Genomic DNA, 18,937 nt, shown 5'->3' on the forward strand with positions numbered 1-18,937 from the left:
AAAAAAATCATACCATTATAGAGATAAACCCAAATATTCACAAAACCTTTGATTGTCTCATGGCTTCTATTTAGAATGGCATACCTATAGGTGCGTTTAAAACCCATTAAGTGCTGTTCTAAATTGAACTTGTACATAATTCCTACTACTGCATTATGTTAATGGCGGTGAGTCCTGCAGCTGGCAATACCCAAGCACTCAAAGGCATTCAGTAATATTCAGTAGCAACAACCAAAAGATCTCTTTCAGGTGCCTGAAGCAGTATAAGCAGCCAGGTCAAGACAGAATAAAGACCTGTGAACTCCTCTCCCATAAGGAAATCCAGCTAATGGGATCGGTTTAGCAATCTCTTCAAGCGCCTGAGAAAATCTGAGATCATGCCACTAAGTGCTTGTGAGAAATATAAATGTGTTGTAAACCGTCTCCCATATATTTCCACTTTTTCTCCTCAACTTTCCTATTTATAATTAACACCTCTCTTTATCTTGTTCATTTCTGAGTATCTTTGTTCTTTTCAAGTTAAATTATTTAACACTATCTCATCCTCTCGTTTAAGCTCCCTTTATCTCGTGATCCCCTCTCCTTTATATTAAAATCTCTTCTGTCTAAATGCATAATCAGATGACATCTGCTACTAGGGAATTTTAAAATCCTAGCACATTCCCTGAAATAACTGTGCAGGCATCAGGGTACATCGTGCAGGTAAGACGCTGGGTACACAATAAAAATGGGCTCCGTATGACACAAAGGGGAGACAATGTCTTGGCATTGCTTACAAACTACACCAGACTGATTGTTCATTTCTGTGAAGCCCAGAAAAGTCCAGTCCACTTCTGCATCTTTGCAGACATGAAAACCAGTCGCTGCTCACATAAACAGCCCCATTGGTTTCAGCAGATTACCTGTGAGCACTGAGGATTTGGTGTCACGTAGCTACGCGTGTCATGCAGCTTTTGTATTATGCAGAAGGAAGCACAAGGGCCTTTGGAGGCAGGAAAGCATCTGGAAGCCCTGAGGTATGTTTGCAGTTGAACAAAAACGAAAACTTGGTCATGTGAAATCAGAGGGAAGCTAAATTCTCATTCCTGTACTATGTCTTAAGCCACAGCTAAATATACCCCAAAATGTTTTTGTTCAATTTAATGGAGAATACACATACACATGTGCCAGGCCATTCCAGGATCTGGTTGAGTCCCAGTGGCTAATTAGGATATGTCTATTTTCTGTATGGGAACCCGATGAATAATGTGAAATGTTGCAGGATATAGTTTTGGATGACACTGAATTGTCCCTCTCTAATACTGAGCAAATGCCTCAGAATGGATGATAAATTCTCTTATAGCAACAGTGATGCTCTCTTGTAGACAGATTTAGGATGTGTGAGAGTCCTGCCAATTATAAAATTCTTTCTTCCTGCTCTCCTCTGGTAGGACGCAGCAGGGCTTTCAGAGTGCTCTGTTATTTAAAAGCAGGAACAATTTCATCTAATTAATCTAAGAGACCTACATGCTTACCACAATAATAGCAGAACATCTTTTAAACAAAACTGCTAAAATACCTTTGTACAAGTCTTCTGATACACGGCTGATGATTTTAAAGATTATGCATATGAGTAAAGATCTGCATATGATTTTAAAGATTACAGAGAAAGAGAGCCCCATGAACCCACGTATTTTGTAATTCAGTTGGCAAAAGATGTTTATTACAAACTTCAGATCCCTTGGAAACAAATTTATAGGCAAAGCATCCACTCAAAGCAACAGAGCTTTGTTAAAGCTTATCTTTTAATTTTAAGTATAGACAAAATTTAAACTGTTTCTGTTATATCTGATGACCATTTGGGTTGGTGGGGGTTTTGTTTGTTTGGTTGGTTTGTTTGGGAGTTTGTTTGTTTTCATTTTTTCCTTAACTATTCTAAATCTAATACACAGTGAGGTATCTCATCCTTCTTTAGAGAAGGAGAGACAGGCTTGGGACTGTGCACAAGATCCTCCCCCTCTTTGGAAGGGAAATTGAGATGCATCTTCCAGAGCCTAGAACTGAACCTGTGGTTTCTAACTTTTGCCAGTTAGATCTGCTGTGAGCAAATATCTGAAACCTGTTGGCAAGATGAACCTAGAACTTGAACGGTGGCCAAGATTAGAAATTCGTAAGTAGTATCCACCTGCAAAAAGTGAGGGGCTGGATTAGTACCATGTAAAAACTATGATGCAAAAGCAGGGTGAGACTGCTGTCTTTACTGCACGATTGAATTTTATTGCCAGACTGAGCATCCTCCATACCTGTCCATTCTTTACATCCATCTGCAGCTTCTGCAGCAACTGACTTTCCAGCAACTTCATTCAGCATAAATTTCAGCTGCTTCTAACTTGTGAGTGTATAACTTTTGGCCTCAACAGATTATTTATTATTATGTTTTTCCCGAATTGTGCTGAAGCTGCTTGCGCCTTTTAGCCCTGCTGGTGCAGAGCGAGGCCTCTGCATCTTGCAAGGCATCCACCTGGCTGGAACCATCAGGAAGAGGGTGCAAAGTCTCCTTCCTATCTCTCTTAGGGCCTCCATGACTGTGTACAAATTCACAAAAAACCCAGCTGGGAAACACTGGACATCTTCCTGGTTCTCTGCTGTGTTCAGATCAGGGGGCCTACGCTCTTGCTAGTGTGCTTTCAGAGCCACAAAGATGTAAGCCTCCAATCTATGGATGGTGCAGAACTAGGGCCACCTCACGTGTGAGGGAGTACCCACAGAGGGATTTAATGTAATTTATATGGTAAACATTAACTTTACATCTTCATCTGATTTATCTTTTCTGTGCAGTAATCAAATCCTCCAAGTAATCAAATCCTACGCTCGTTATAATTGCAGCTTGCTCTAGACAAACACCCATTATGCATTTGTTTTCTCCCAAAACAGCCAACCCACTGAGGCTGCACAGGCAGATGCAGTGAGGCTTTGCAATCTGGCCCTTCTATCTGAGAAGTGAGCAAGGACCTGCATGTACTCCAGTAAACTTTAGTCAAGCAGTGAAATGAGTAATCATTTTAAACCGCACGTTTTGGATCCACTTGGGGGTGGGAGAAGGCGTGTTCCCTCCGTATTCAAAAATTCCAGCTATGATGTATCCACGTTTACACAGGTGGACCTCACAGGACACACAGAAATATGCACCTCTTGGAGATCGCAGCTGAGCTTTTAAGCTGTACACATTTATCTCCTCGGTAGCAGAGAGCAGAAAGCCTGTGGCAGGGCTATTCCTTGAAGCCTGAACACATCCACAGGGGCTGTCCAGTATAAACTTGCCTAAATATTTGGGAATCCCGCGGGAGGGCTGCCGTGTGCGTGGGACCTGCGGGACTAACAGCCGCTGATGGGAGCAGCTGGATGTCATAGAGCGTCTCCCGCTTTATCATTTCCTCGTTAATGCGGTTTGGAGGGCGGGGGTCGTGGCCGGGCAGGGGCTGGGCTAATGAATCCGTAGGGCAAGCGCGACCAGAGGGGAATAGGGAATGGAGAGCGCGGGTCGAGCACCGGAATGAGTTTTTACGACATTCTGTTTTAATGGAAATGTGTTTGGCGTCGAGATAAACCAGGGAACCGCCCGCCGCTGGCCTGGCGGGCGCTCCGCGGGACACACAGCGGGCGATGCTGTCGGCATGTCGCGACAGGGGCTTCTCCCGCGGGCTGGGCAGCTGCCTTTGGGGCTGCCCCGAGCGTACAGACAGGCGTCCCCCTCCGCTCCCGTGAACTGCCGTGCGATCCCGATCCACGTGTCCGTGGCCGCCCGGGAGACGGGACGGGCGGGCGTGTGCGCGCTCTGGGGACAGGTGCGTGACACGGTGGCCGGCCCCGCCCGCCCGGCGCTCCCCGCTCCCGCGACACGGGCTGGGGGTGAGCCCGGCTGTGGGTATTTGCACTGCCAGCCCCAGCCCCCGCCCGCCCTCCTGGCGACGTTCCCGGATCCCGATCCCGGCGGTTCCCGGCTCGCGCCCGCCCTCCCGCGCGTCAAGCGCCGGGCGTCACGCGGGCGTTGTAATGTACCAAAGCAGCGCGCACGCACCCGCCGCGCCCGTCCCGTCCCGCCCCGCCGCGCACGCCCAGCCCCGCGCCCGCCCGCCGGGACCGGCTGTGCGCGCCGCGCTCCCCCCAGCCCGCCCGGCCGGCAGCGGCCGCCACGGCGCCCGTCCCGTTTGCGCCGCCGCGGCGTGCAGTGGCCGCCCCCGCCTCGGCGCGGGGGTGCGGGGCGGCGAGGGGGCGGCCGAAGCCGGCGGAGGCGTGGGGGGGGGAAGGCAGGCGCTGCGCGCAGTCGGGCGGGCGAGCGAGCGGCAGCGCGGGGTGTGCGCGCCTATTAGGAGGTGCGTGGTAGCGATGGCGGCGGTGGGTGAGACTTTTCCTGTGAGCGGATCCGGCTGGCCCTGCCGGCGGGCGGTGGGGCCGCGCCCCGCCCCGAGCGCAGCTCCGCGCCGCACCGAGCCGAGCCCACCCCAGCACAGCCCAGCCGCGCCGGGCGGCGGGCAGCGCCATGGGACTGCTGGAGCGGCTGCGGAAGGAGTGGTTCATCCTGGGGATTGTGCTGGTGATCGCGGTGGCGCGGCTGGAGCCCGGCGTCGGCGTCAAAGGCGGTGAGTGCGGGCGCTGCGCCCCGGCGGGGGCACCGGAGCCGCCGCAGCCCGGGACCCCTCGGGACCCCCCCGGAGCCCCGCGGTACTTTGGCTCCTGCCTCCCCCGCCCCGCCCGTGGGGCTCCCTGCCCCTTCAGCAGCTACCTCTCCCCGCCTGCCCCTCGGCCACTGCTCCGCGGGCACCCGGGAGGTGTTTCCAGGTGTGTTGTCCCCGTGGGTGTTTTCCCGGCGCTGTGCCGGTGGCTGGAGTAGCGTCCTGCTCTTTTTTGGGTTCGTGGTGGTGGGAGGTGAGGAGTGACTTGCTGTGGATGTGCCCCTGCTTAAACTAAGTCGCAACTTCCAGAGCTCTGGGCATAAAAGTCCTCGCAGTTCAGCGTGTGGAATTCTGCCACCCGTGAGCTTCCCCGGAGATGTAACTTGTAAATTATTCTCAGGTGCCAGACTTTTACTTTATAGTAACGCACTTGTATTTTAAAGTTTTGGATTTTATTTTTCCTTCTTACTTCTTCACGAAAGATGAGGGCAAACAGTGAAAACGATCCTATGCGAAGTGGAGTCAGATGCTTACAGTGAGCAAAGCAGAAGAAAGATCTGCCCTTTGCTAAGCAGGGAGGTCCTGTTTGTTTCGTGTAACAGGAGCTGATGAAATATGCAGTGTTATTTGAACGTAAACAGTGTATCTTTAAGGATAAATGCTGGCAGCATCTTCTGGTCAGTTTTCATTGGAACTTCAGTTCCACGTGTTTACAGTTTTCAAAGACAAGTTAAATTTTATATTTTTTCCCCCTAATTGTTCTCTGAAGATTTAAGAAAAGGAATGTAGAACACTTGAACAGAATTCCTTAAGTAATTCTATGTTATGTGAGGGGAGGAAGAATCTAGCTGGGCTTTTATATGCATAGATATTTTTTTTTTTCTTAACAGAGCAGAAGTTTGAGGATAGACAGCTTCTTACTGAGGAGCCAGCCTTTTTTCCCTCTCTTACCTTCTGGGAAAAAAAGAAAATTGACTTAAAAAAATATGGCTCTGAACACTTGCTGTGTCAACTAAGGCTCCGGTACTTCATGGAGTTCAGGGTAGGCAAATTCCTGCTGTGCAGGGATTCCTTCTAACATGTGTGTGCTGTTTTGCATAGATGAATAGGACCCACGTGGGGATCTTGCAGGATCCATGCTTTGTTTTCAGCAGACCTTAAAGACAACTTTAAATTGATAAGAGGTGTTTTGTCCATTTCTGGTTTGACTGTCATGCTGATTGTTAACAGCAGTGTTTGAGGTCCTTTTTAACTAGAATAGGAAATAATTTTTCCTCAGCTAACTTCCTGCATGGAAGCACTATGATGGAGCACTTCATTTAATTATCCTACTGCAAAGACGTGTCAGGCTTTGACATGGTATTGTTCCTGGGACAGCTTGCTTTAAAAATCTTGAGAACATTGATTGAAACTAGTGAGCACGTGTTCCCCAAAGTGGTTATACCTCTTCTGGAGCTGTGTGATCCCAGTGTTCTGAGGAAAAAAAATATTTCTTTTTAAAACCAGGAAGAGGTGGGGGATGGGAAATATCCATGTATGAAGAAACCTTAGTTTGTCTTCTTCCAGCTGACATAACCATGCACTGTAATTTGCAGGACCTTACTGAATGGTATGGATGGCCCAGCATTCCTGCCAGTGGCCATAAATAACAAAGATTTGTGTTGTTGTCACCTTCAGGACATAAGCCAAGCCCTTTTTGTGTGCTTTCTTATTTGATAAATGAGCCCATTTAGTTCCTTTGTTAAAAGAACTTTTCTGACCAGGAAATGACCAGAGATGAAGGGGATCTGTTGTGACCAGAGTTCCCTGTGCTCCATGAGTGTGTGGCTGCTCAAGTGATAAAGGTTTCTCCTGTGAAAGGAGTTCAGGTAGCCCAGTTAAAAACCCTAAAAAAAACCCCAACTGAGTCCTGGAAGAACCCCTAAATTAGCCAGACTAACCCACTGCCTGTCTGCCTAGTGTGTATGTGCATGTTCATATATGCTCTAATCTTCAATAAGATTAGAAAAAACATGGAATTGTGTATATAAAATACAGTTTTCTGTATAGCTACATATATTTATGCAATCTTTCTGGTTTTTTTCCCCCTACATCTATTCAGGTGACATGCCATAATTTTGCAATTAGCCACGTGCTTGGTTGCAACTTTAACTCCTGCATTTCCTGTTGTGATTTTTTCCTTACACTTCATATATGTTGTTTGGGTAATTTTTTGGTTTTTTTGTATTTGACACATATAACTTCAGTGTCTCATCAGCAGAGTTCTCACTGAGAGTAGGCTTTAGGTTTAAATGACTTGGGATGCAAATTTGATTTGTACAATCAAATTCCCCTAGTTTAAGGATCATTGACCTGACTCCAGTGTGACCATCAATGTATCATTCATCCGAGAAAGCAGAAAGGTTCTTCTCTTCTGGAACGTCGAGTAAAGGGTTGCTTGTTTGCTCCTGCAGTTTTGCTCATGACACCTTCTGGTCACTTGTAGAGTTAGGATATTACTTTAGTTCTAAGTAGACTGCTAATATTTCCTTTCTAATATAGCATCTGGTTGAATGCTCATGAAAAACCAAGTATATACATTTCGATGGGCTCCGAAGGCAAAGCGTATTAAGAGAATTCATCATTTTTATAGGATTGTAAAAAATATTTTATTTTAATGTCCCTGAAAAAATTATATAAATATATACAAATGTAAGCCTTTAATATAGTGGAACCCTTGGAGGTGCAGGCATCTGCCCTTGCTGATCTCACTGCAGCAGTGTCTGAAATGTTTTATTGTAGGGCTGACGTGATCCATTTTGCCACAGCCCTGTTGTTAGGGAATAGTGCAGAACTGTATTGCCCCGAGGAAATCATTGCAACATATGGTTTGGTTTCCTCTGTGCAGGCAGCCAGACAGGTGTGTGTGTTGTAGGGCAAGAAGTGAGAGGTAGATATGTGAATGATATCAATGGCCTTGTGCAGGTAGCAGCTAATATTTTTATTCGAGTGTATGGTTTGTGTTTGCAGACACAGATACTCTGATGACAGAGCTGTGAAAAACTCCATTTTCAAATTTCCAGAATTTATGTGTTAGATCTCTATGACCTCTAATCACAGTAGCCAAATTTTTATGAATCATCACTCACTCTCCCCTCACTGGTTTGCTTTTATTTAAAAATGAACAGCATGCTTTCTTTAACTTAATAGAAACCCCATTCTTTTTATTAGAGACTTTAATGGTTATATTTTCTCCATATATTTTTCTAAGTATTCTCATTTACTTTGATACAGTATAAGCATATCATTATCTTTGACTATAATTCACTTTGTTCTCTATGTCTATATTTTTTAGGACCCTTGAAACCAGAAATTACCATAACTTACATTGCCGTTTCAGCTATATTCTTTAACAGTGGACTCTCCTTAAAAACTGAGGTACTGTAATTTCTCATTGCTTCATTCTTGTTATGCTTTAAAAAGTTTTATGTTCCTTTTGATCAGGTTTGAATGTAATTGGAATATTGAATGACTGTGCTGTTGGTGGTGGTGCTAGGGGGATGGCTAATAAGAGAAGATAAATTTTAGAAATTTACGGAATAACTCTCCTTGATTTCAGAAAGTTCTTCACAAAGTAATGAAGATGGTGAGAAGGAAAGCGTGAATAAATTTCACGTATCCATAGAGGAGGGGGTTGTTTGATTTGGCAGGGCTTTACCTAAATGGAAGTGATGAGCAAACTTTTGAGACTGGATCTACACCTTGGATGTGTCCCAAACCCAAATTAGGGTGAGGTCCAGAAGTACACTAGCACCTGCTTTCTGCCAACCCTTCTGCACTTTGGCTTCCCTACTTCTAAGCTGAGAAACAGGCCAGAAAGCTTTTGAGTCCTAGGGGAGAATTTGGTAGGGCAGCAGGTAGAGAGGGACTATGTGAACTCTCCTTGCCTCTCTAGGACACGAAGGGAAAGTGTGAGCTCACTGTACCTCAGCTCACCTGCTGGTGTGTTGTCCAGGTAAAACTGTTTAAGCTGGTCACTACTGGATTGATAGAAGCAAAGACCTGGTGGCTTTAAGTTTCCACATTTTGTAGGGACAGGACAGCAGCCAGGACCAGCACAAAAGGGTTCCTCTGCAGGTGCAACACCAATACACAGGAACAAAGTCTTGGCAATCTTTTCCTATAGGATTTAGTTGTGGACAGGAGGATTTGAAGTACCTATGCTCTGCTACATATCACAGGCACTGAGATTTATTTAAAATTTTGTGTCACGTGCTTTTTCAAAGAGGAACAACCTGTGAGTCAGAAGAGACGAAGGGGAGGACCTCTTAGTGCTGTATAAAGGAGGCATGGAGAAAGGAAATGATGGCTATGTGCCAAGAAGAGAAGGAGCAGCCAGAGCTGAAGTGAAACACTGCATGTCTCTGCTAGTCTAGTGTTTTGATTCCTTTTATGCTGTTGGCTGTGCTAACAGGTGATGTTACTCATATGTTGCATGATACTAGTGCCTGAAAGGATCATCACAATGTTGTCCAGTTATCTCCTGGTGAAATGGGATTTGGGTGAGCAGTGTGCACTCAACAAAGATGTTTCTAAACCTGTACTGTGGTTATAGTGGTGTTTGAATTGATGGCTGCCCTCTCCTCCGCACTCTGCTGGCAGTTCTGGCACTAGGACCTCTAGCTCTGCTGGGACACAGTGTTAGTGAAATGAGTAACTTTAGTCAATTCTGCAGCAGTTATTCAGAGCCTTGTGGTCCTATGGGGATGCAGGAAGAACCATGTTATCTATTTGCCTGGGATGGTAATTAATCCTAAAGGAAATAGACTGTGGAGAGGCACTTTCTTCCCCAGAGAAGAGGACCTGAAATACAAACCTGACTAGAATTAATGAGTGGAGTTTTCTACTTTCAGATTTAGGAATCTGTGCATGGGGGAAAAAAAAGTAACATTTCTTTCCCTTTCACTAGTTTGTGTCCTTGAAACTTTGTATTTGTAAAGCAGCTGTGAGAGAAATCAATAGCATTATCAAAGTCTTGATTAGATTCTTAATACTAGTGTACCTCTAACTTTTTCCAGTTAAGGGGACATGACTGACAGTTTCCTGGGCAATATGTCGTGTCCTACTTTGAACTTGCATAACTTCTTTTCATCTGTGGTACTAAAAGCAATATATTGATGTAAATGAAGCTTTTACAGGAGTGGATGTTTGTGACCAGGTCCAGATCTCAGATTCTTTTGAGAGCAGCAGTTAGGGCTGGTGCTGTATATCCAGCTTTATGTTTCAGGAAAAAGCTAAGCCTTTCCTCAATTTCTGCTGTGGGGGTAGAAGATAGAGAGGAAGAGAACCATTTCACTCATTTCACAGTACCTTGTGCTGTTACTTCCTGAAGTGTATGTTAAAACCAATCCTTAAATGTGTTAGCAGACCAAGTCATGATCTTATTAAAATACTTTTGGGGCATGTTTTAATTGTTTAAGGCACAACTTAAAGTTGGTATTATTAGTCAGTTAATACACTTTTTTACTGGATTGCAAATTAAATAGTTTCTGCCTTTGTCTTTATTTATTCTTGATCTTGTGCTGGCTGTTCAACTCTGGATAATGTATTAGTTAGATGGAAACAAGTGTTTGATATGCTTTACAAAAGGATAAAGAGTTGTAGAAGTGTGAACAGAGACCTTCTGATAAATCTGACAAAATGAGAAATAACTGATGCTCTTTTAAGGTTACACTTCTGGTGTTATCTGCTGTGAAAGTGTGTGCTCAAAAAGTTTGCTAATGTGTTCAGAAAGCATTTTACAAAATAATTTCCAACATTCAAGTAGAGCCTGTCTGTGCATGGCCTTGTTATGTTTTCAGAACTAGAGGTGACTGAGGTCCTCTTACACTCGTGGAAATAGTCTGTGTTTAGGAATGACAAGAACATTTGATTCCACCTTAATATAAGGCTATTTCAGTTTTCAGGGACTGGATAGCTTGCTCTTTTAAAGCAGATACCTCCCATAGGGCCCCAGAAATTAAGTCACATACTTGAGTTATCCATTTCAATGAGGAATTTGGCAAGCCACTGAAAACACTGTTTGCTCTGTGTGGGTATTTGCTCAGAGCAGTCTAGCTATGACCATCCTAAGCATGGCTGGAGGGCAGTATGGACCCACACTGACCAGTCAGGGGATAGGATAAACTCCCCAAAGGGTCTGAAATACAGGGGAAGACCAGGTAACCTGTTCTATCTGGTGTGAAGAAACGGAGTCATAACTAACAACTTCCAGTAACGTCTTTGAGACTTCTGCTTTTTTGAGAGCCCTTGTGGATTGCTTAAGAGGAAGAAAGCTGTTTGCCTCAGCATTTGTTCTGTGATCATACAGTCTAAGGTATACTATTAAAATAATAACTATTTTGAATAACTATATCCTCAAAGGTAATCACTAGAGACATTTTATAGACTGTTAATTTGGATCTGCAAGGACCTGTTCCACTAATACAGCATTCCTTCATACGGTGGGTTGGTTGTGTTGTATCACCTTCCTTGCTCCCTGGAAGTTCCAGTGAGGCTTTCCCAAGTTTTTGGTTTGGATTTTGCTTTTGGAAGTATCACAGAATCTTCTTAAAACCATCTGTTTTTAAGGCATTTTCCAATAGTAGAAATATGAAATTAAAAGAGCACTTCTGTATTTGTGACGGTGCCTGGACTGGGGGTACCTTCATGGGTACCCCCAATCCACTACAAAATCCAGGACTGGAGGCGACTTGTCAACTTTGCTGGAAGAAGTCACTTACTTTGTTTTCTTCCAATTGTGTTATTTACTTCTAAAATGACCACTTTTATATAGGTATTTCCAGGTGTCTTTTGTTCCCGTACAGAATGTGTTTATACCTGTAGATGTTTCATTTTTACTTTCTAATTGAGATAAAATGAAACAGTACTACAGTGAAGCTGTTCAAAACACCACAGGTGCTGTGACAGGCTGTGTGTGAAGAAGGCCTATTTTTTTGTGCAGTGTTACTGCCTGCTTAAAAAAAAATGCTGTTTTGTTCAGTTAACCAAACACTGAATGTAACAATACTTTCTAAGTAAAATTTGGTCAAGATGTATGTTTCAGTTCCATGTTTTGTATAACCTCAAGAATAGGATATGTATGGATGTGTATTTTCTTTTCTTTTTTTTTTTTTTCCCCCAATCCGAATTTGGGACTTAATTTTATTATGAAAAGTAAAGTAACAAGGACACAGTGCTGAATTGTTTGTACTTCCAGATGTATAGTTAACATCTGTGGGTATTTGGATGGTCAAAAATGCAGTATTTTATTGTGTTTCATGAAAGTTCAACTGTTTTGAAGCTGAGACAGGGTGGCATTTGAAGATTGGTTGCTGCCTTACTGTGTATGAAACTACACTTTTTAAAACATACATATATATATATTTAATGCATCTGGAGTGTCAGATAGCTGGAGAATCCTAGCAAATTAGGTTTTGAATAAAAGTACCATCAGTTCTTTTGTGTTGTTTACTTGAAAAGAGTGCGAATTACTTTGAGAGAGAGAGGAAAAGGAAATTTTATTCTCAGTCTGTGAGAGTTGAAATGAGCTGAAATGTGCAAGTCTCTTTCCTCATACTCAAAAACCTCTATACTCTTACGCTATTTAAAATTAAATTTTTGTTTGTTGTTTTCTGAGTCTCCAGTGGTGTTTTGCACTTTATTTCTCTGAAATTTATGGCTTAGCTGTTGTTAGCTTGTTATGATCTTGGTGTTCTTTCTTTGCTCTTTGTTGTCAACCTGACTTTTTTTTTCTGTAAATTTCCTACCTGTTGATACAATAAATAATGAGTTTGCAACCAAATACTTTTCTTTTTATGTTTGTTATTCTTTCTTAAAAAAACCCACCACAAGTGAATGCTTGGTAACGTAAACATCTCTTTTTTTTTAATTATTTTTTTTTTACAGTATAAATGAGAATCACAGTTTGTGGCCCTGTTTAGACTAGAAGAACCTGAAATCATGTGTGCACTACAAGTTTTCATGCCTCTTGATATCAGCAGTCAGTTAAGTAAACAGCTGCCAGTGTAGTTAACACAGGTTTTGAAGCAGTGACAAAGTGCTAAGGCTGCCTGCTGAAAAGCTGCTGTTGTGAGAGCTACACTATTATTGAAGTGGTGGACAATTCTTTTGGAAAAATGCCCAGGAACAGATAGAGCTTTTATGTTGTCTGGATGTACTTCATTATTAAAGAGGAAGATCAGATGATCCCTAAAGGTGCCTTTTTGACATGCACTCTCTTTGTATTATAAAGGTGATCCTAGTTTTAAAAGCACAAACGTGATCTTACTTCAGCTGTTATGACTGCAACTTCCTCTCTTCTTTTTCTTTTGCAGGAGCTGACAAGTGCTTTGATGCATGTGAAACTACACCTTTTTGTCCAGATTTTTACACTTGTGTTCTTCCCAACAGCAATATGGGTCTTTCTTCAGCTATTATCAATCACACCCATAAATGAATGGCTTTTAAAAGGGTATGTTTAAGCATAATGGAGTGAAATATGTTTGTAGCTGTCATCTTAAAGGGCTGCTTATCCTGCAGTGGATGTTTTGTTGTATTTTAAACAGATTTTGCTGGTTCATTTTATGCTTCAGCACTTTGCTGTCTAAAACAAAGTATGTGCACAAGATTATCCTTTCAGGAACTTGGTCTTGTTTTTAGAAAGTCTGATCAGTTAGTCTCATATGTGGGGAGCTTGCAACAGGTTGGCTTTCTCTGTCATGAAGCACAGCTGAAGTGATGGGTCTTAAGAGTGATGTGGAGGGAAGAAAAGGAATGGTGAAGGAAAAACAGAAGTCAGTGAACAGTATGTGTATGCCACATACTGTTCTTCTGCTTTTAAATAGTCTGGATTGAGCATTTCTTGCACGTCTCTAGTATCTGCTCCTAGCTAAATATGGGGGGGGGAGGAAAAGTAAAGTTTTTGTAGGAGAAGAACCTTGAGATGAGCAGAAACTATGTTAGTTACTATGAAAACAGTGAATTTTAAATGCTAGGTATACTCTGCCAATGTGTGCTTCCACAGCTGCATTGATGGTGTACTTGTGATAGATTTCATGTAAAATCAAAAAAATAAAAAGGTGGTGTGTTTTTTTTTTTTTTTTTTTTTTTAGAATGGAAGGTCAATACTTAGCACCATGCAGCTATACTGGAAAGTAAAAATCAATTATTTTAGAAAACTACCCATTGTTTCTTACTGCTTGGTGAAACATTGCTTGGGGAGTTCCTTGTCTTAAAAGTTTAATGAAAAAGCTGCTCATGTTTGTTTTTACAAGGCCTAAACCTGAAAGAGCATTTTGTTTTGTTTTAAGTGGCTTCTCCAGGTGTTCCACCAAGTGTGAAGTGGTCCCAGTGATAGTGAGAAGGTGAAATTGAGATGACATCATTTAAAAGTTGACACTGTTTTGCTTAACAGTCTTAGTAAATCAAGGATATAACAAGATTGCTGTACAATATTCCTTTGCATTTAGCTATTTGCAGTAAAGGGTATTCTTTAAAGTAAAACAGTTGTGAAATTTTTTCTCAGCTAGAACAGAGACATGATTTTCCTCAGTTGCTAAAAATCCAGGGGAGTTTCAGTTGCTAAAGTGCAAGGTGAAAGAGGTTTTTGTGGGGTTTTTGGTTCCTTGAAGCAATTCTTATCCCTCCTGTCTGATGACTCTTATGCCACTTGTGTTCTTAGTATTTAAGGGACGTGATCTGTTACGTGCACAAATACAGCTGTATATATATATACATACACACCTGTGAAACTGTGTGTAGAACTAGACATTGTATGTAATTTTGTAAAAAAGAAAAAAAAAACCAAAACAAAAACCCCCCAAATTTTGTGTTTATCTCCCTAAATGTGGAGCCAAAACCATCCTCATTTTTCATGAAGGTGTGTCTGTGTCTTACCAGTGAGCTGGTATACCTCTGCATGTTTCAAGCTACCTTTCAAGCACTTGTTCCTTGAGTACTATTTCTGATTTGGCTGTGTTTTATCTTTTAGTGCATTAACTCTGTTGTATTGAGGCTTCATTCAAAGAATGGTCAGGCTGAGGAGTTTAGTGAAGGTAGCTTGATTGGGTTTTTTTTAATGTTTTTAAGACTACTTTCTTGATAAATACTGTTGTTACTCGCTTAGAGCAGCAGACAGTGCAAAGGGAGCCTGATGGGAGGTGCACCTTCAGTGTGATGCAGGTGCAGAAGATACTGAGCTCTGTCCTAACTCTAGAAAAACATTTTAAAGCAGGTCCCTGTATAAGTGTGAGGAGCAGATTTGAGGAACTGCTTGTGCTGTGGCCACTCTGTGTAACCAAAAGTTCATCCTAATGCCCCACATTTGTAATTTTTATTCCCTTGGAAACACTGATGAAAACAGGAATGGAACAAGACAGGTTTTGGCAAAGTTATCACATGTTTAGCACAGCTTGTAGTGGAAGTTGGTTGATAGCTGTCACAAAGGCCTGGAAAAATAGGCATATGCTCCCAAGGGCATGGAGCACCCTTTGGCAGGGTGGCTCCCTTGGGGACTGGAGTTCTCCACTACTCTCTGTACAAGGTTATGCCTGCAGGGCACAGCCCACAGTACTTTTCCCATCTTGCTTCAGAATGTATGCTGGATTCTCCCATGCTCTGTGATGATCTGTTTTGCTGTGTTATTTGAGAGGCAGATTCAGATGGTACCACTTTTTCATCTGTGTTTCTACAGCTCAGGGATTTTTTTTACCCCCTCCCCCATCTGGGATGATATTAGGAGGTTTGTTGCTTTATAATTATTGGAAATACATAAATTCGAGGAGAAACTGAGGATGATCCCAAGCATCATCCCAAGTTAATTTTTTGGTTAGCTGACTAGATTTTGCATTGACAGCATCCCTTTGAAAAGGAGCATGAAGCAGTTATTAATGTTTGCACCTCTTCTACCACTTTTAGCATATAGCATTTGCAGTACAAGTGGTTAGGCACGAGATGCAAAGACTGGGTATAAGATATGGATTTGAAGCTTCCACATCTACAATGTGTGACTTCAGACCCTACTGCTCAGTTGTCTGTAGTGTTATCAGCAGAACAGCGTTTGGACCCCTGATGTTAGTACTTATAGCATGGCCTGAACCAGTGGAATATTGCAGTTGGTTGGTTTTTATCTGTACTAATCTGTAGTTGGCCATTGGAGGAATCTCTTTATATATTGGTAGTATTGTGTGCAGTTGATGCAAATCAAGAAAAAATTCACAGGTGCATGTTTTAAAGTATTTCCATTTAGTGTGTACCAGGTTTTTTTTGATTAATATTTTTATATGAAGAATATTTAAACCATTGCTTGATACTGATTTTTATTTTTAATTCCAAAAGTGTTATTTTAAATTTGAGAGGGTTAACAGAGATTGCATTATTAAATCTTTCCCTTGTAGTGTGGAAAATCCCTGCCAGCTGAGATGAATGCCCTTGCACACATTTTGTACCTCTCTGGATAACTTTGAGCTTAATCCACCCCTTACTAGTGCAGGTGAGAAGTTCAAGGAGCTGGCTGCCTCACAGAAGAGAGATAACTATCACAACCAGTGTAGGGGATGGATGGCAGTTGCCTTGTGTTTGTCTGCTGTATATTTTCATACATGTTTCCAAATTCTTCCACACCATTTCTTTTGCCTGTATTTCTTTTCTTTTCAACATGAGCTTATTCTGCTAAGTGCTGACAACTCTCTGCTGCCATAGCTTATTTCACTGTAAACTGAAGGTATTATATACTTCCAAGGTGATGCTTGGCACTTTGTGATTGGATTTATATAATGTTTACACTGGTTACCTCTTTCCTTTTCCACAGTGTCTGTAGCTGACAAACTGAATACCGTCAGTGTCACTTACTTGTTTCTTCTCTTTAAGCTTTTTGTATATTTGCAGAGTATCAATTGCACTGTAATATACTCCCTGTTGCCTGGATTAATACTTCTGTTTGCTACAGCTTTTCGACACTCTGTTTCTCGGGAATGGAGTGACATGGTTACAAGTGCAGAGTAGTTCACCACCAGTAATTCATTGTTCTGAACTGGAATACCATTTCAAACTCCAATACTTGAAACCATACGTAGGTTCCATGCTCTTGGGGCTTTTGCAAAGTGTCTTATTCCATGCTTTACTGTTCCTTTTAAGTCAACAGTTTTTCTTCAGAAGCCCTATTTTACTTTTCCCCCCAAATTAATTGCAATCTATTGTGGGATGTTCTTGTCTCTAAATACACTTGATAGAGCTAATTTTTGTAATAACCAGTTTTTGTGGACTGTCTTTGAAAACAAAGGAAAGCTCACCACTCTTTTTCTTACTTTGTAAAACCATTTGCTATCTACATCAATAACTTTGCTGCACAAACAATGCAAAAAAGTGACAATAATAGTAGTAAATCTTAGATTTCTAAACTGCAGGAGAAATGTGGTGATGTTTTGATGGCAGTCAGGTGATTTTTTCAAGTGCATAAAATTAAACATTTGATGGCCTTTTAATGTTCAGGTATAGAGAGCTTAATTGTGATTTTTTTTTTTTTTTTTAAAGGGATTGATAAAAAAAAGTGTAGAGAGAACCTGAAATAGCAAGCCTGGTTACCTGGTTCTTCTACTTTGCAGTAAATGTTTTTATCACTGAACAGCTTTTCAAGAAAATAGGAGTTTACATCCTTATTTCTAATTTTTTTTTTTCCAAATAGCTAACACATTACCAACTTTACTACATCAGAACAAGAATGCAGTTGTCTGTGATAGATGTATAGAGATCTCTGTGAATGGTAGATACAGTACTTAATTGGGGAAATGGAGTCACAGAGATATTAAGCATTTGTGCTTTTTTAAATGGTGACATGACTCTTCACTGCTGGTTGGTAAGAGAAAATCCTCTGTAGAAGTCCTACCAGCTAGTGCAGGACTGAGCTGACTACAAACTGGTTGCCTTGTGCTGGTGATAAGACTTTCTACTCAGCTATTTGGTATTTTAAGGTTTTATGTTGCTTAGTGTTTGTGCTGTGTAAGGACTGTAACATTCTTTTTGTTGTTTTCAGCTTGCAGACAGTAGGCTGCATGCCACCTCCTGTGTCTTCTGCTGTAATTTTAACCAAAGCTGTTGGTGGAAATGAGGTGAGTTTTCATTTTGTCTTTGAATGCTTTTTTTGAAAAGAAGTTTGAACAATTATTTATTTCTGATGAGCTCACGTGGCAAAGCACAGACTGCAATGTGATGCTGTTGTGGTTGGTAAAAAATCCTAGAATTAAAGCTGGTTATTGTGTTGGTGTCAAACGGGAAATAGTGATGTTATCTACTGGCATTGGTCAAACTGAAAGCAGCTCAGTTTTCTGAGATGATAGAAAGGTTTCTGATAGAAATTAACGTTAGGAGATTTCTGCTTGTTCCTGCACTGTAATTCCTAACCATATAATGTTCCTGTACTGTGTGCTGGTTATCTCATAGACCATTAGGTTTTTGTTGAAGATCTGCCCTTGCAGAGATTGTTTGGATGGTATTAAGAGACCCTGTAGTAGGAATTCACGCTCGAAGCTGCAGCTGTAGCGAGATGGAGATACAAACATTGATTTAAATCTTATATTTTATTTGAGACTGCATGAAGTGAAAATTCAGGGAATGTGGAGTTCTCAGACAGTGATGCAATGCAAAATTCTCAATAGGTAGGAAATGTTGGAATTGAAGTTGTTGGTGTAACCTCAGTTTGGTCTTGTTAAATTTCTGCCTTAAAATGGTATATGCTGATGTAATTTCAGACTCTTTCTTTATCCACAAAGCACTTGCTATTTTCAGGAAGGCCAGGTAAATGGCATTTGGGAAATTAATCCAGCTGTGCTAATTAATGGGGTTGTTTCCTTTAGATCTGCTTCCTCATAACTAGTGAAGGTGGATGAGACCTAGTAGGTGAGGAAGGGAGAGAATTAACACTGAGACTGGGTTTTAAAGCCATGGCTGTTGGGATGCCATTCTGAAGGATTAAAGAAAAGTCTTAATTCAGCTATAGAAATCCTGTGTGAGGTTGAGTGAGTCACTTCAACCATGTGTTTGAAATATGGCCATTAGTTGTGAACTTCTCATTTTCTGAGTTCAGACTCTTGGGACCGATTAATGTCAGCTTTGAAAACACATGAAATAGATTGAAGTTGTACTTTGTACTGACAAAGTGCTGTTTAATTGCTCTATCCTCTGAAGAGAGACCCAAAGTATTTCAAGTCAACCATCTCTAATTACGGGCAATCCTGATGCATATCACTGTCTCCTACTTTGCTACCTTGAAA

The 18,937-nt window shown here is 41.8% G+C and overlaps 1 protein-coding gene across 3 annotated transcripts in view; it reads left to right on the forward strand.

Annotated features, from left to right (window-relative positions):
* Positions 1-4,399: 4,399 nt before the first annotated feature.
* The window catches only part of SLC10A7 (solute carrier family 10 member 7), a 147,084-nt gene continuing 132,546 nt past the window's right edge, over positions 4,400-18,937 (forward strand). Inside the window, exons 1-4 of one of the 3 annotated variants that reach the window (XM_051790983.1) lie at positions 4,405-4,619; positions 7,987-8,069; positions 13,007-13,143; positions 17,701-17,776. In XM_051790983.1, the coding sequence (XP_051646943.1) occupies positions 4,520-4,619; positions 7,987-8,069; positions 13,007-13,143; positions 17,701-17,776 (396 nt within the window). In that variant the 5' untranslated portion in view covers positions 4,405-4,519. Of the gene's footprint in view, positions 4,620-7,986; positions 8,070-13,006; positions 13,144-17,700; positions 17,777-18,937 lie in introns of those variants that run through there. The other 2 variants (XM_051790982.1, XM_051790984.1) reach the window with 2 other exon arrangements.

Source organism: Manacus candei, unplaced genomic scaffold (assembly GCF_025592945.1).
Source record: "Manacus candei isolate 608988 ecotype Guabito, Panama unplaced genomic scaffold, ASM2559294v1 h1tg000028l, whole genome shotgun sequence".
In the NCBI taxonomy this organism is placed as follows: Eukaryota; Metazoa; Chordata; class Aves; order Passeriformes; family Pipridae; genus Manacus; species Manacus candei.